Source organism: Triplophysa rosa, linkage group LG9, assembly GCF_024868665.1.
Source record: "Triplophysa rosa linkage group LG9, Trosa_1v2, whole genome shotgun sequence".
NCBI lineage: Eukaryota > Metazoa > Chordata > Actinopteri > Cypriniformes > Nemacheilidae > Triplophysa > Triplophysa rosa.
The window spans coordinates 13,971,059-13,988,834 of NC_079898.1; the positions used below are offsets into that span (position 1 = coordinate 13,971,059).

The window sequence follows — 17,776 nt, forward strand, 5'->3', positions numbered from 1 at the left end:
TGTCAAAAATGAAACCGCCTTCAAAAGCCTCTTACAATAATGAAGTCTCATCGCTGACACACATGGTGAATAAACTTTCACCTTAAGTAATACCGCCTGCAGGGCAAAATAACATTGTTTGCATAAGTTATTTAGATATGAGCATAATTAAAAATATTTATTTAAATATGAATATTATGTTTTGTTTGATGTTAATCTGAAATGTAACCTCTGACAATACCAGCAGTACGTCAACACGTATTTCCATTAAACGGCCGACAGCGCTAAAAAAATAAAGCTATCCTTAAACTCATTTATTATTGAATATAAAAATGATGAAAGGAATTATGACATTTACAAAGTTATCACACATTTAACAACAAATAACATAACAAAAACAACAAAAACATCCCTTCATGAAAAAAAGAGGGCTTTGCAATAAAAAAAACTTTACTGCATCTCAGTAAATATTTATCCTATCAAGCCTTAACATTACACAGTGGCAGACATACACACCCAAAAGAAGAAAAAAATAGTGCACTCTAAACTGAGAATAACCAAACTTTTTTTGCATCAATGTCCATTTCAGATGTCATAAGAATACAACAGAAAAACGTTTAAACTGTGAGTCTTTGGGTTAGAGAGAACAGTAATGCTTGCTGTTCAGGTGGTGACAGGAATGTATTTGTCAGAATTCATATTAAGTCACATTACCCCTGATCCAAGGGTAAACATAATGTTAATATTAATATTGCTAATTACTGATAAATATGTGTTGTAAGTAGGACTTTTTGTTGTTAGGCTTGCGATTAGAGAATAAAGATTTGACTCGAAATTTTTACAAAAAAAGTTCATTCAATTCTATTCGGTATACACATAGTACAAAATACATATGAAATATTTGAACAAAGGCACAACCTGCATTTGTATATGAAGTCATTAGATAAAATAGAAAAAGGGAGGTAAATATTGGCATCTCAAAGGCAATGTAGACATCTGTACTGATGAAAAAAACATTAGATGACCATCAGACTTCAGCAAACATGCAGGGAACGATGCTGAAGCTAAAATGACTCAACATCATAACAAGGTTTTACCAAAAACAATACCTCACATTAGTTGTTTGGGATAAAACCGAGGATCAGTCACGATAAGAAAACCTACTAATGCATCTTGCCTGTAAGACTATCTGTTGGGCTCCTTCTAAAATAGCTGACATTTAATACCTATCCAAATGCATTCTCAACAACATGCTCCATTCACACGTGACATCTTGTGCCTGTGCAGCTACTATTAAATGCAGTATCTGCACCAATTAAACACATCTAACCCACTTAACTAAGGTACTAAGAAAAAGGGAATGTATTTACTGCAGTTTACTGAAAACAATCTTACAAAAACATTTAGATTATTAAAGCTTGGTTGACCAAACTGTTTCTCATGACACCTCAAGTCAGATTTTGCATTTGACTATCTACTGAGATAAGACTACATCATGTGGCAGTATCTTTCATGCTTGGTGTAAAAGGATCCCAAAACATACAAACGGCTTTTATTAACAAAAAAAGAAAGTGGACCTGGAGGTAAACAAGAAGAGAAGGCACAGGTGTGACAGCATCCAAATGAACTAGGCAACTGTGTATTCAATATATGGTCTTCAGAAATGTTGAAGATGTGGTCCAGAGAATGGAGTCCTTTTCTCCAAACATATCCTTGAGCACCACATATCTGTCTATACACTGCTCTCCAGCCGCTTCCAGTCACGTCAGATCAGTAATAATTAAATTTGACCTTTTCAATGTCTCCGATCAGCGTCCTTGCAAAGAAGATTCCCACCATCTGATAGTAGGAAAACACACAACATTGGATTCAGATTTGTTTTAAAAGAGGACATACTGTTGAGTATTTTAATCTATTTTAATAATTGCTGGTTTATATCTCTTGGTAACCATTTATTCATCATTACATGAGACTTGCTATGAATTTAAAACCTTTCACTATTTGCATGTTTGATATCTATGTGAAAGTAACAGGGGTGACATCTAGCTGTAAAAATGTATATTACATGAAGCATTATTAGTTCTTAAGAGAGTGCAAGCACATCCAGTACCTGTAATAGTGAAATGATTATGAAGACTCCTGCCACAATGTACAGATTGCGTGGAAGCCACTCCTCTAAAGCTATGATGCATCCTTTGATATAAATGGTTTTGTTCCAATCGGTCTGTAAAGCCAAGATGTAAACAGTTTACGTGACATCAAATGACAGTAGCTACACAGAGACGTTAAATATTTATTGAAGCATTTTAAGTGAATGTAGTCCACTTAAAGCAGCAACAGGAAACACATTATCATATACGAGTTTATTCTGTATTGCACTCTGCTCTCCTAAACGCAATTTCCCTACTGCCGAAAAACCAAAAGAAAAAGATTATGAGTGGAGAGAAGGAGAACGGAGCAACCATACACAGACGCTAATTCATAAAAAATATATTTTTAGAGATTTAGGACCAGCATAAAAGATCTCTATCAATGTCACTTTGCCATTTTCACTGCTGCTGAAAAACTATACTGAACATTGTGAATTTAAAATTATGTCTTCAATTTTTTTCCCATAATTTTCTGAAGGCTGACAAACGTTTTAATTTTCCCCTCTCACTGAAGCAGGACACTATTTGACAATCTCCACAATTCATCTGTAAGTTTAGCAAAGCAGAACTTTTGTCAGTTATGGCAACTATTCTGTCCAAGTCCAAGATGAAATGTGCATTTTGCACTCACCGCTGTTGATCTAACATCATATCCACACTGAGTGTTCACCACTGTATCCTGTGGAGAAAGGACATAGGCTCATGATAACTGGAAAAGTAATTTCGCAAATCAAACTATAAAAATAAACAGACTTAAAGCTCCACTCTGCACAGCATGTTTCGTAAAACATTTTACTCTAAAAGAGTGACTCACAGCAGGGTCACTGATGCAACAGGAAAAGGGCACTCCACACTTCTCTCTACTGAGATTACTCTTTGAACAGTTAAAATATACATTCAGATCCCAGTCGTTGGGGTCTTTTGCTCCACAACAGTTATTCTGTAAAGAAAACAGCAGGTTAGTACGTTTCAGGCTGACATAACCAATATTTTAACAGTGTTTTCCACTAACATTTCTTAATGCAAATAAATATATTTTTTAAAATTTACCACACTTTCACAGGTATTAAGCCATACGATGTACCAACTAACATCAACAACTGACTGGAACGTCAACACTTGATGTAAACACTTGCTGTCACAGTCAAATGCAACCCTGGACCACAAAACCAGTGATGATATTCCATGAAGATATTTTGTTCATTTCCTACTGTAAATATATCAAAACTTTATTTTTGTGAGTGGATGCAGAAAAATTGCAAACAAAAATGGCTGGAAACACGCCTACAAAAATAGCTTGCTGCTGCCCGCTCTTTGGGAATTACCCATTCAAGTTTGGTATCTATGTAAAGCTTAGAATTTCATATTTCGGCTTCATCTACTCTCTACAACGTCATTCCAGCGGTAAGAGAGAGCTTTAAAAACAAACCCGTTTCTTCTTAGCAACGGCCTGCTATAGTGTCTCTGATGGATTTCACAATATTATAAAAAATGAAATGTAGTACAAATGTATTCCAAACAATGGGATTTTTTGGTATCTGCTATTCCCCTAAAATGTATGGAGGTTGTGTATTACTATATAACTAAAAACTCTGTCAGACTTACTAGTCTCTGAAGAGAGTCAATCAGGTTCTGCAGATCAATATCTTCCCTATAAGCCTTAACATTGGCCAAGAAGAAATCGTTCATCCATTCCCTAACTTGCCCCTGGAACACAAATGCCAGCACTGCAGCTGCCAGCTCCAGAAAGAAGATGAAGCCAATGACTCCAGAGAACTGCAAGACAAACATCCAAAATGAAATCAAGTTCATGTTTATATAGATTTAGGTACTAATTTAAACATTCATTTTGTATTGTGGAGAAGACTAGGACTTAAATGGAGGAAGCTTTTACAGACTAAACCTATTAAGGCCTGATATACTGGTAATCTGTGAGTATATTACAATAGATGAATGGGTACTTACAAATTTAAGAAGGCATATGTTTTCCCTGAGTGCTCCGACACACCCTGCGAAGCCCAAAATAAAAGTGATTGTGCCCACAACCAGCACCCCCCAAACAGGGTCAAAACCATGTAGACGTGTTACTTGTGTCAGATCTGATAGCACACCCTGCAGAACATAAGTAATAAACCGTTTAAACACTGGTTGTTTTCCCTGACCCAATCTAAACACTCACTAACTTTTTGTTCATTTGTCATGTAGTTTAGGTCACAGTTTTGGGGTATTTTAAAATGACCTGCATATTGAATAAACATACCTTTTCACTCCAGGCCCAAAAGCCAATGGCAATAAATGCTGTTCCAGCCAACTGAAAAGCAGAAATATTAATGTTTTATCAGATTTTATCACAATTTTCCACTCATAAAGACACACAGAACTGAGTGTCTGCTTACATGACGACCTATATAGGACTAATCCTCCAAACTGGACAGCAGCATTTGTATTTTCAATAATTCAATATGTATGTATTTTTTGACATGCATGAAGAAAAACAGGAAACAAAGACTTAATGGTTCATATATAAAACATGGCAAAACGTGTATAACACTATGGAATAAAAGCAACACCCATTCTCAGAAGCCATGCTGAAATACTGAAAACAGGAAAGCGGGTTCAAAACCCTCAAGCTCCTCCCATGCTTCCCCACTGAGGACATCACAGGCTGTGCAGAGATATGCCAATGCATGTCTGTTTCCTGTCTGATGTAAATCCGGAAACCTGACATCAATACTCTGTTGACTTTTTTGTCTTGATATACTGAAGTTCCTCAGCGGGTGTTAGCTCACAGTTTCCAATAACCCACCCAGTCATGAAAAACTGACAGTATGAAGAGAGTATGAAACATCTCTGCATGAGAATTAAATAAACATAAAATAATTGACAAGAGACAGGCAGTAAACTGCATGGGAGGTTTGTGGTTGAAGATGTTACTGAACTTCAAGATCATTTTAAAATAATGTCACTTAACTGTAAGGATGCAAACTTACTTTACAGTGAAAAGCACAAGATGTGACAGGTCTGTGTGTCAACTGACATCAAATGAAACTTACCCAAAAGATAATGTTGTAGCTGAACATAAGGTATTTGTAGCAACAGCTGACCTCAGCATTTTCATATCTGTAATAGTGCATCTTCACCTGTACCATAAATGAACAAGGAGCTTTGATGTTTACCACAATAACTAAATAAAAAAACATTAGGAGAGATATTTATAACATTTTTAACTTAACATGTGTTTTACAGAAACTGAAATAGATGTGAATGTGCTAGATATTAATAGACTTATCATTTTATCGCAAATTCAAGAAAAGCTTGCAACTTAAATTAGCTTCCAATAAAACAGGCAATCTTATTTAAAGATTACCAAAACATTCATATTAAATTAAATTATTCTTATCTACATACAAACTCCCAGATGCTACCAACATAAGTTATTTATCTTTACATAGTGAGCAGTAGTGTAAACTAAACAATGATGACATTTACAATAAACTAAAACAGTAACTGCTACACTGGTTAAACATCTCAATAAAAATTATGTAATAGCGATTATTTATGTGTTCACCCAATAGTACCTGTCAAGTTAGTACCAAAAGCTGCAAAAAGGTCATTAAAACCCCACACTGGATGCTTCGGGTCAGTTAACCAATTAATTCACTTTTTTAATGATTTAGGGATGACAAATTTTTATTTTAGTCTCTCAACAACAACATATACGACAGCTTGGAAAAATATGTGCAGTTACTAGTCAGAAATCATTAGTGATAACAGGCAAGATGGCTCACTAGCGTTCCCACACTTCTTCCTCTTAATAGTTAGCCAAGTGGCTAGCGATTAGCAGTGTTGTCAGATTACTTTTAAAATCCACCTACTTGGGCAAATCTCAGTCTCCCATAACAGCAAACGTGCTCCTTTATAAAATTTTGAAATGTCGTAAATCTCTGCCGATATCAGTTGTGTTATACAGTTGAGGATAATATAAGAAAACAAATCCTCCTAAAGCTAGCAGCTAGATAACTAAAAATAACTAACATTAGCTAGCCAACAAACTACTCGTTGCCTCACGACCACTCAAAACGCATTCTCCACCAAGATACTACTTCATAACTACAAATAATTAAATTATTATAATGTACTGTTTAAACTACTATTTAAAACAGTTGGTGTTCTTGTTGTTAATTTATTTACGTGCTGTGGCGAGTGCGCGCGCTCGCTCGCTCGCTATTTCGCTGCTTATAAAACTCGCACCCACCCGCGTCGCGTAACGTTACGTTTTAAAAAGTAAAGCGAGACGTTTCAGTCGATTATGGCGATCGATCGTTTAAGTCCGTGTTAAGACATATCATTAACGAATCAGTAATGGTAAGGAGTTTAAAAAGCCTTACCTCTTTGTTTGTGTCACACAACGCCTCCGTCTGGTAGTTTTAGTTTGAGAAAACTCTACCATAGCACCCACCCCACGCATGAATGCAGCACTTCTGTATGAGAAAGACACGCCCTGTACTCCCTTACATTCATCATCATACTCGCTACACAACACACTGTTTTTGGAGAATGCACTTGAAAGGTCAGTACTTTTATATTACTTTAGACAGACATGTTCCATTACAAATACCTTTATGATCTCTCTGCTGTTTTTCATAACTATAACAAAACTCTATGTTACACTTAAACTTTACAGTCAATTTTAATATAGACCTCATCTTTTATGTGACGTTCAAATCAAATGCAGGAAATATAACTCAGCATAGGCTAGCCTGAACAAGAACAAAGATCCTGTTAAAATGTGCAAGCTACTGCTAACCCCTTCTTTCTCAGACACATATCTTTGCATAACACACACTTCCCTAAAGTAGACAGCAACAGTTTACTTGACAACATCATGAGTCACTTCCCTTGCAGTCTCATCCAAGAGGAAGAGACGAACTACATAGATGACATCCTCCTCTTTGATGACAGATTGTTTGAATTGAAATGCTGAGGGAAAAACATCAGACATCCTGCTGTGGGAAACCAGAGCATTGTGATAAAAGGACCACAATACAGACAATGGAAGAAATTACAAATGTGTAGGTTGTTAGGTAAACACCTTGAATCCTTCATACAAGATTACAAAACATTTATTTAATTAAAGAGTACATTCCTCGAGATCCTAAAAAATACATTTCATGAAGTGTTTAATTTTGCCGTGTTTGAATGTAAGCAATCTGCCAAGTTGTAAATCCGAAGGTGAACGAATAACAAAGTTATTAGCTTATAAAAAAGGTAATCGACTCTGAATCACACGAACAAGCCATGACCTGTCCGAATCTTTAACCACAATGTACCTACGTCACTAGAAAAATCCCCGCCTACTGACTGCGAAAACTTAACTCTCTCCTCCCCAAACACTGTACTAGCTCGTTCGTGACGTGTGCATCATGTCTAAGAGAAGCTGTGTTCTATGTAGTGAAACTAAGTCAGTCTTATTTTCACTACCAAAGGAAGAACTTCTGAGGAAAAAATGGTTACTATTTATTTTTCAAACGACACCAAAGGAGTATAAACCGAACGTTTTACTTTGCGCGCGTCATTTTACCGAAGATTGCTTCATCAATCTTGGCGCCTTTACTGCAGGATACATTAAACGTCTTTCCTTAAAATATGTTGCAATACCAACTTTATTTGGACCTGTAAGCTCCACCGAATCACAACCTGTAACTTACTGTTTGTTTACCTAACGTTAGCTATAAACTCGTTGCGCTAATGTAAGTGTTCAACCATATTAACTCGCAAAGTATTTATTTGAAGAACTGCGTGGTGTACTATAGTTATAATAACATCTGAAGATACGAACACCGTACACTGTATGCCGTGATAACTAACTGTTACAAGAGAAGTGTCTAAAACAGTCCTTTTTCTTACTGGCATCTGTATAAGGATTAAAGAATGATTCGTCAGACTCGGGCTCGAACTGGTAAGGTAAAATCGACGCCATCTCTCTCTATACACTGTTAATATCCAACCACCTGCAAACCGTAATACAGCAGTAATGATAGGCGGTCCATTTGCGACACATGCTGAACGCGTTTGACCAATCACAGCAGACTAGACCATTTGACCAATCACAGCAGACTAGACCATCTGACCAATCACAGCAGACTAGACCATCTGACCAATCACAGCAGACTACACTATCTGACCAATCAGATCAGACTACGCTGGCGGAAAGGCGGAGATTACACAGATGAATCGCGGAACGAATCATTTGAGAGTCAGTCAAGAAGTAAGGTAATAAAAACTGCTTATTATTACGAAATAATAGTATTTTTACATCATGTATGTACATAAACTTGTTGTCGGACACTCCATAAACCAAAATAAGCCCTTAAAAATATTGAGGAATGTACTCTTTAAGAATTGTATTAATTGATTGATATAGACATTTTAAAACATTTAGCCCCGGTTTCATAGACAAGGTTTAAGACTAGTCCCAGACTAAAACGAATTCTTAACTGAAAATAACTCAACGTAAAACATCTTAAAATATGTCAGTGCCAGTGTTTTGACTCAAGATGCACATCAGAAATGTTTTTTTTTCAACAGCATTTTAATAAAAGCGACTAAAAAAAGCCTAAATTATCTAAGGCATAGTCCTGGCTTAGGCTAAGCCTTGTCTATGAAACCTTAAAATGCTATAGACATTACAGAGATAACAAATGTTTGAGTAATTGCAGACATTAAAGAGAAACTGCAATGACTCACAGAGTTATCATTATTTATCAAGAAACAACTGCTGACGATGTTTTTAGCAAATACTTCCACTGTCCAAAATCTCCACCCGGACTCCAGCCTCTTTCACTATCAAGTGTTAGTCAGGACTGGATTTAGCATGGTTGTATCATGTGGAGACATCTCCAACAGATGAGATGAGTTCCACATAATGAGTTCAGGCAACACAAGAAGTTTTTGCTTTTGTGTAACCATGGAAACTGGTATGTCCTGATGTGATGTGTTTATGAAGAGTAACAAAGAGTTTGCTATAACCATGTTTATGATATATATTGTAATAGTATTTTTATGTCAGTACTGAGAAACATTTAAAGAGTACATAGCATGAGATCATGAAAATTACATTTCATGCAGTGTGTAATGTTGCCGTGTTTGAAAGTAAGCAGTCTGCCAAGTTGTAAATCCAAAGGTGAATGAATAACAACGTTATTGGCTTGGAAAAAAAGGGAGTCGACTCTGAATCACGCCGTGGATTTACGTCACTACATATCGTGTCCCCGCCTACGTTTTGTTAGGACTGCCCGCGAAAACTTCACTCTTCTCCCCCAAACACTGTAGCTCGTGAGCCTCATTCGAGGTAGACCAATCACAGCAGACAAGACCATCTGACCAATCACATCAGACTAGGCTAGCGGAAAGGAGGGGATTAGACAGATGAATTGCGGAACGAATAATTTGAGAGTCAGTCAAGAAGTGAGGTAAGAATAACTACCTATTATTATGAAATAATAGTCTTTTACACCTTCTATGTACATAAACTTGTTGTTGGACACTACATAAACCAAAGTAGGACCTTAAAAATCCCTAGTTATGTACTCTTTAACCTAAAAATGATGAATGATTCTGGTCAAAGTCATAAAACATAAAAGTGTATGTGCATCCATATAAGTATAAAAAATAATAAATAAAGTTTATCAAAAATTATAGTTTATAGACCACTTCGGAAAACATAAGCAACACTTATCCAATGCCGATCCAGAAGAACTTCCTGTTTCAGTTTTTTACCACGGCATAAAATACAACCAACTGAACCGAATCTGAATGTTAAAAAATGTCTTTAGGATTTAATAATGTATGCAAGATTTAAAAATAAAATAAATTAAAATGAAACCGTAAGTGCTTCTGACAGGTGTTCACATCGTGCGAAGTGGTCTATAAAATGGTTAGTTCCAGTCCTTAATTCTGATTGGTGTATTCACAATAAAACACTATTGACAATGAATGAACTATTGAATGTATCACTACTCTTAACAAATGTTACTCTTTAGCAATATCAAGCATCAGGTCAAAAAGACCACACACAGTGTCTGCTTTAAGAGACAAATATTTCACATATTTTATGAATTACAATCTCTTTTACACCCCCTTCAATCAAACACACCTTCTTTAAGCCAGAAAAGGACTATTGTTCTGCTATATATACAGTAAGTCCTCTCAAGTGTTAGTTTCTATGTTTTTTTATACAGGACTGGAAACAGAACTTTTACATTTGTAACCAGATGACTGAATCACCCTGAATTCCATTTAAATGCCTGTCTAAATTTCTCTACAACAGGTCTTCCTTCTCCACTAATTTCATGTTTGCACATTAAAGGGATAGTTCACCCAAAAGTAAAAACTCATCATTCACTCACCCTCTTGTCATTCCAAACCTGTATGACTTTCTTTCTTCCACAGAACACGAAACAAGATATTTTGAAGAATGTTGGTAACCGAACAGCACTGGCACCCGTTCACTTTTATGACACAAAACCAATGCAAGTCAGTGGGTGCCGGTTAACAACATTCTTCAAAATATCTTCTTTTGTGTTATGCAGAAGAAAGAAAGTTCAATGTATATATATACACTCACCTAAAGGATTATTAGGAACACCATACTAATACGGTGTTTGACCCCCTTTCGCCTTCAGAACTGCCTTAATTCTACGTGGCATTGATTCAACAAGGTGCTGAAAGCATTCTTTAGAAATGTTGGCCCATATTGATAGGATAGCATCTTGCAGTTGATGGAGATTTGTGGGATGCACATCCAGGGCACGAAGCTCCCGTTCCACCACATCCCAAAGATGTTCTATCGGGTTGAGATCTGGTGACTGTGGGGGCCATTCTAGTACAGTGAACTCATTGTCATGTTCAAGAAACCAATTTGAAATGATTCGAGCTTTGTGACATGGTGCATTATCCTGCTGGAAGTAGCCATTAGAGGATGGGTACATGGTGGTCATAAAGGGATGGACATGGTCAGAAACAATGCTCAGGTAGGCCGTGGCATTTAAACGATGCCCAATTGGCACTAAGGGGCCTAAAGTGTGCCAAGAAAACATCCCCCACACCATTACACCACCACCACCAGCCTGCACAGTGGTAACAAGGCATGATGGATCCATGTTCTCATTCTGTTTACGCCAAATTCTGACTCTACCATTTGAATGTCTCAACAGAAATCGAGACTCATCAGACCAGGCAACATTTTTCCAGTCTTCAACTGTCCAATTTTGGTGAGCTCGTGCAAATTGTAGCCTCTTTTTCCTATTTGTAGTGGAGATGAGTGGTACCCGGTGGGGTCTTCTGCTGTTGTAGCCCATCTGCCTCAAGGTTGTGCGTGTTGTGGCTTCACAAATGCTTTGCTGCATACCTCGGTTGTAACGAGTGGTTATTTCAGTCAAAGTTGCTCTTCTATCAGCTTGAATCAGTCGGCCCATTCTCCTCTGACCTCTAGCATCAACAAGGCATTTTCGCCCACAGGACTGCCGCATACTGGATGTTTTTCCCTTTTCACACCATTCTTTGTAAACCCTAGAAATGGTTGTGCGTGAAAATCCCAGTAACTGAGCAGATTGTGAAATACTCAGACCGGCCCGTCTGGCACCAACAACCATGCCACGCTCAAAATTGCTTAAATCACCTTTCTTTCCCATTCTGACATTCAGTTTGGAGTTCAGGAGATTGTCTTGACCAGGACCACACCCCTAAATGCATTGAAGCAACTGCCATGTGATTGGTTGATTAGATAATTGCATTAATGAGAAATTGAACAGGTGTTCCTAATAATCCTTTAGGTGAGTGTATATATATATATATATATATGTACTTAATTGTGTTTACAATTTTTTGTATTCAAACACGAGGGCAATACTTGTGCATGTTGAACTTGTGTTTTGTTCGATGTATTATTTTTACTGCAAGATGCTTTTTTGTGGGTAAATGAACACAGAAACATAAACAACATTACGGTAAGTAAAACATCTTTATTAAAATGCAAGTGCAGCTATTTTAAAAATCAATAAGGATGTTTGCAAATAATATATACAAAGCTGCATGATTACAAACACCATAAAATAAATAGCAAAAATCTGAAAATATTTTAACCAAAATGGAGCCACTTGGGTCTTTCACAGAAGATAAATAATAAACAGTTTAGGCATGACTTCTGTAAATAAATACATTGAATAAATAGTTTTAAATAAATGGCAAGATGTAGCTCAGCAGTATACATGGCTTTCCTCGGATTGGCTGTTCAGTTCATCTCCATGCCACCAATCTCCTTGTAACTCTCCCAGGATCTCCTGCAGGGACAGGGCTGGCAGCTCGGGCAGAGGTCCATGATGAACGCCGCTTTCCTGTGGACTCTCCATCTCTGACACTTCTGGGTTTTCGACGCAAAAAGAGCTGGAAGCTGGGGGAGTGCCCTCCACACCACCCTCACAGCAGCCTGAGTCTGGGGTGACGGGGGTCAGTGGCTGGAGGCTGTTGTGTGTTTCAGGTGAGTAGTAAAAGCCCTGAGCGGACCTGGTGTTGCAGGCATAGACATCTGAATAAAATGGGCTCCACATAGAGCTCCTAGGTGACCTCCTCTCATACCTTGTAGCCCAGGTAGGGGGCATCTGATGCTCCGGGTTGAGAAAAGGGGCACTGCCGTATGCGTTCAGGGGTCTGCCATGATAGTGTCCATATGATGGGGTGCAATAGCCTGAATCATCCCCAACAGACATGGAAGATGGTGTTTCACACACATACAGACCATCCCGTTCCATTTCTTCCTTAATCTGACTGGGGTATGCAGGTGGTGGAGTGCAAATAGGCATAGTGCCACAATCGCTGCCCTCCCGTCCAGAGGAGTGTAGCTGTACTGGTGAATTCTGCATGGGACTGTAGGCACGCAATGGGGAATCAGATTGCCACAATGGTTTCTTGCCACCCTTGCATTTTAACGTGCGAGCCCTCCTGTTCTGGAACCATACCTATTGCGAGCAAAGGCATAGAAGAGATAAAGAAGGTCAGCCTCATAAGAATACAGTTGATAGATTGGAGCCAACCATCTAGTGTGTGCAGATAAAAGCTTTCCTCTTAAAGGTTTCAGGTTAATCATTGACAATGACATCCCTCTATAGTAGCACATAGTCAGAATGGTTATCTGCGGTTGGTATGTACTTTGTTTACAAACTGTACAGTCTCTTTAACTAAACAGCTGATAGTCACAGAGACTCTTGCATCATCACAGAGTTGAATTGATAAACATAGATATTGATACTGGTATCAACAACAGTAAACATTATGTTATCACATAAGGCCTTATTAGCATAACAGTTCACCTGTTTATGTGTGGTTTTTATGTGCCTGTGGATATTTACATAGATCTGATAAGTCTGAGGGTTGGTTAGTAAGGAATGATTCAAATTATTTCATGTGCAATAACATGACATCTTAAGATTCACCACCCACCTGTATACGAGACTCTGGCAGTCCTGTGGTTTGAGAGAGACTCTCTCTGAGGCTGATTCCAGGGTAAGGGTCTGTCTCAAATGTGGCTCGCAGAAGCTCAACGTGTTCCTTTGAGAAACTCGTCCTTTTCCGCCGGCTGGCGCTCCTTGATACAGCACCACTTCTGGATTCTTTTGCAGAAACCTCTGAAATAATAGGGTCAAAATTATTGTCAGGCCAAGCGTGGTGTCCTCATAATTCATGTTATCAAACTTTAAGAAAAATGTAATTGAAAAATGCGTATACTATGCACTTATGTGTGGATTACACAGATTTCATAAAAATACTTGTAGCCTACATATAGCCTGTGCAACATATTATCAATCTGCAATCTTGGATGTTCAAATTCACTATTTTTCAGGAAATGGAAAAAACACAGTATTTAAATGATTAAAGGAATAGTTCACCTTCAAAATGAAAATTGTGCCATTATTTACACGCTCTCTTGTCATTTCAAACCTGTATGACTTTCTTTCTTCTGCAGAACACAAAAGAAGATATCTTGTAAAATGTTGGTAACAGAAAACCGTTGGTCCCCATTGACTTGCATTGGTTTTGTGTCCATACAATAGAAGTCAATGAGGACCAACGTTTTTTATTTTTCAAAAAGTCCGCTTTTGTGTTTTGCAGATGGTGAACTTTGAAGGTGAACTATTCCTTTAAATACAGTGTTGTCAAGGTGTATTTGTAAATTCCAGTGACAAACATAAAGGGTGACTAATAAAAATAATTTATGGTGTAAAATTTCAGAAGGACACCAGCGATATTTGAAATTACAAAATTATGTGGATCCGACAGTTTCTACAGCAGAAAATCAAACCCCTGTAACATATTTTGCTTAAATATATGTTGATTCTTTTTCATATAAGTGAGATATGAAAAGCTCAGGTATAGCATCAGCAGTTCCTCTTGTGTTATGCTTACCAGTGCTATTGTCTTTCCACATGTTGCGTCTTGACTGATTGAATTCTAGAGACTGAAGGCTGCAGAGTGAAGGTCTGTCTTCTCTGATGCTCCTTGGGAATTTGATTTCTGACCCTTAAAGTCGTGTTTTTATACCTGTGCCCTCTAGTCCCTATCCCATGACCCCCCTTTCACCTCCACCTCCCCCATTAAAAGTGCTTATTATGAACAAAACAGGAATGAGATGGGAGATCAGGGAGATGGAAAAACCTACTCTGAAACTTTTTTTTACTTAAACTATGTATCAGTAAAAAAGGTTAAATGTTATTTATAAATGTAAATTTTATTTCATGGTTGTTTGATTGCTTGGTATTGCATGGTATTTGCAAAAACAGAATTATAATGCTCTAATAATGACCCTGAATCTATTGAACATTGTTTTTACATTTAATTACAAAATATATCAAAATAAATAAAGAATTATGATGTAATGTGTGAATTTGTTTAATATACAAATAAACAGGACATGTGTTAATACAAGAGGTTTGTTTTGGCACGTTAATCAAACATTTTGTGTAGGATTAGTTACTGGGAAAGTGTGTTAATGGATGGTGTATTTTCCCACAATTGCTCTCCTTTCAATCAATGAAACAAAGGACTCGAGAAAATATTAACTTACAAAGACATTAGCAACATGCTTAACATAAGTTTAGGCAGAGGGCTATGAATGCATATTACTTTGTGTCCTCTGATCTCTTTTCAAATGGGACATAAAAGACACGTTTACAAGCAAAGGAGAGCGGATTGTGGAATGATTAATAGGAGAGTTTGCAAGTGTGAGCCCTCTCTTCTCCATTGGATTCAGAGGGGGATATCAGTCTTTCGAAGTCAAGGTGCCTGTCAAGCTTGTCAGTGCAGATGAGATGTTTATATAGTGCACTGAGTTACCTTTAAGCCAAAATATGGAATAGATGAGCAGTTTGTTTTTTATTCTTAACTACTGTACATAACAAATCAATACATCATATCTATATATGCATTTAAACAAGCTCCTTAAATTATGACACCTAGTACCATCAGTTGTGGCCAGAGCAGACCCTGCCTATAAGCGAACTAAGCGGCTGCTTAGGGCCTCGCCGCCACTAGGGGGCTCCCACGATCACATGAAATTACATCTTTTTTTGTGATTCACGACACATCCATTTTCTCACGTAGGGCAGTGCCCACTGTTTTTTCTGTGGTGTGTGTCAAATTTTGTGAAATTACTGACTAAACGCAACATTTGCAATGTCAACATAAGCAATGTGGCCAATCAAATGAAAGGAGGCAGAAGTTACTGATTACAAAGCCGCGCAGTGAGCAATCAAATCAAAAGAAGACGGAGCAACTGTCACGTCTTTATCTGTTCACAGTGTTCAAGACGCTTCAGTTTTAAAGTTGAAAAAGTGCTGCAACTCACGACATACTGAAACACCGTGTCTACACCGGACGCGGCGCGACACATGGCTGGATTGTCGCGCCGCATCGCGCCACGTCCGTTGTGGTCAATTTTCAAAATTATAATGGGTTCTAATTCGTTCTGTTGTCTCTTGTTGCGTCGCATCGCGCCGCGCCCGGTGTAGACACGGTGACTAAAACATTCAATCTTTGACAACTGTTTAAGGATAGAAATGTTGAACATCTAACAGTGCAAACATGTTGACGCAAACAACAAAATGCAGATCTAGATGAAAAATATGTAATTTACGTGATTCATGTAATTTATAATTATCTGTTAATTCAGCGTTTTATTTGGGATAAGGTTAAGAACAATTGTATGTATATTGTGAATTAATTTAATGGTTATCAAGTAAATACAATAAAAAATAAAAGATTAAATCATCATCAAGGGCTGTGTGGCTTTAAAAGTGTGTTTTATAGGTTGTGGTTAAAATAAAATGAAGACAAAATGATTTTAAAATAAAATCTTTGCAAATAGTAATATGCATTTAACAATAAATTTCACAAGCTTTGTATGGTCTGTGCTCGAAATTTAAAGGGACAGTTCACCTAAAATTGGAAGTCATGAAATTATCAAATGTTTTGACAAGACATTACACTTGTAATGCAAGGTTGTGTTTTTGTTTTTATGACTTTCCTACATCCCAAACACAGCTACAACTAGTAGAATTGGGTGTGCTACAAACTGTGCGTATAAATAATCAAACATTGACAATACTCGACTGTATTGAGAGCACAAGGGGACCCCAAATAAAATTCTGCTTAGGGCCCCATAAAGGCTTGGGCCAGCCCTGGTTGTGGCAGATTTGGAAAAAAACAGATATTACTAAAATGTAATCAAGTATTTCTGAATTATTTAATAAAGGCTGCTCATGCTATGCAGGTAATCAGGATTGTTTTCATTAAGTCTGAATTTTACTTTGTCATGCATTATCAGAAAATTTCTAACAAACCAAAGCATTACATCCCCCATTAATCAAACACACCTATTAGCTGATACTGCATTGTGCTGAAGTCTAAATCCCATCAACTTTCCGGGTTATTTTAAGATAAACATGCAAATTTGTTTTCATATATTTGTTTTGTATACAATTACAGCCTGGCTGGCAACAGAACCTTTGAATAAATTTGTATAAAGGTAAATGCACATACAGTTGTTATAGTCGGTTTCAATAATATATTTTAAATGTAATGGTAAAATACAGAAAAAACAGATACCATGTAAAGTATTCAGGGAATATTATAATGTTTCAGTCAGCGGGCCAACTTTACTAACAGTCTTCCAGCTCTTCTATAAGCAGTACAGTAGGGGGCAGCATAGAGCTTCGAGTATCTCATTCAATTCTTTACAAGAGGACAAGACTTTTGTTTAGCTGTAACAGGGGATTGTCTTAAAATGATTTTACCTATGAATTAATTAAACTAGGAATATAGTGTACTCCATGCGTAACTATGCTGTGCTACATTCCTGGCTAGTGCTTTTCCAAAAATTAACCACTCTTGTCACACTACAGTCATCAAACAACAAATGGCTGGATGACGACTTAAAATCTAAAGTGGTTTTTTTTTTTAAACTAGACATACACTTGCAGACTTTTTTAAAGTTTCAGATAGAAACACACTGATTAAATCTGCAGACTGGCACAAACTTTCTGCAACAAATCCAGACTAAAAATCTGGGCAAAATCTGAGCAAAAGTCTTTTAGCCT

At 37.3% G+C, this 17,776-nt stretch overlaps 2 protein-coding genes across 4 annotated transcripts; both read right to left on the reverse strand.

Annotated features, from left to right (window-relative positions):
- Nucleotides 1-278: 278 nt before the first annotated feature.
- On the reverse strand, nucleotides 279-6,630 carry tspan14 (tetraspanin 14). Of its 3 annotated transcripts, none has more exons than XM_057342107.1 (9): nucleotides 6,518-6,630; nucleotides 5,183-5,269; nucleotides 4,390-4,440; nucleotides 4,095-4,241; nucleotides 3,735-3,905; nucleotides 2,944-3,069; nucleotides 2,761-2,808; nucleotides 2,090-2,203; nucleotides 279-1,818 (listed from the first exon to the last, which is right to left on the reverse strand). In XM_057342107.1, the coding sequence occupies exons 2-9, from the start codon at nucleotides 5,261-5,263 to the stop codon at nucleotides 1,750-1,752; spliced, it is 807 nt and encodes a 268-aa protein (XP_057198090.1). In that variant the 5' UTR covers nucleotides 5,264-5,269; nucleotides 6,518-6,630; the 3' UTR covers nucleotides 279-1,749. The 3 variants fall into 3 exon arrangements, with proteins under 3 accessions (XP_057198090.1, XP_057198091.1, XP_057198092.1); XM_057342108.1 differs by lacking the exon at nucleotides 6,518-6,630 and adding an exon at nucleotides 6,005-6,488; XM_057342109.1 differs by lacking the exon at nucleotides 6,518-6,630 and adding an exon at nucleotides 5,708-5,983.
- Nucleotides 6,631-12,385: 5,755 nt separating this feature from the next.
- mxtx1 (mix-type homeobox gene 1) lies at nucleotides 12,386-16,170 on the reverse strand. Its single transcript, XM_057342272.1, has 2 exons — nucleotides 16,027-16,170; nucleotides 12,386-13,144 (listed from the first exon to the last, which is right to left on the reverse strand). Exons 1-2 carry the CDS (start codon nucleotides 16,168-16,170, stop codon nucleotides 12,386-12,388), a joined length of 903 nt encoding a protein of 300 aa, XP_057198255.1.
- Nucleotides 16,171-17,776: the final 1,606 nt, after the last annotated feature.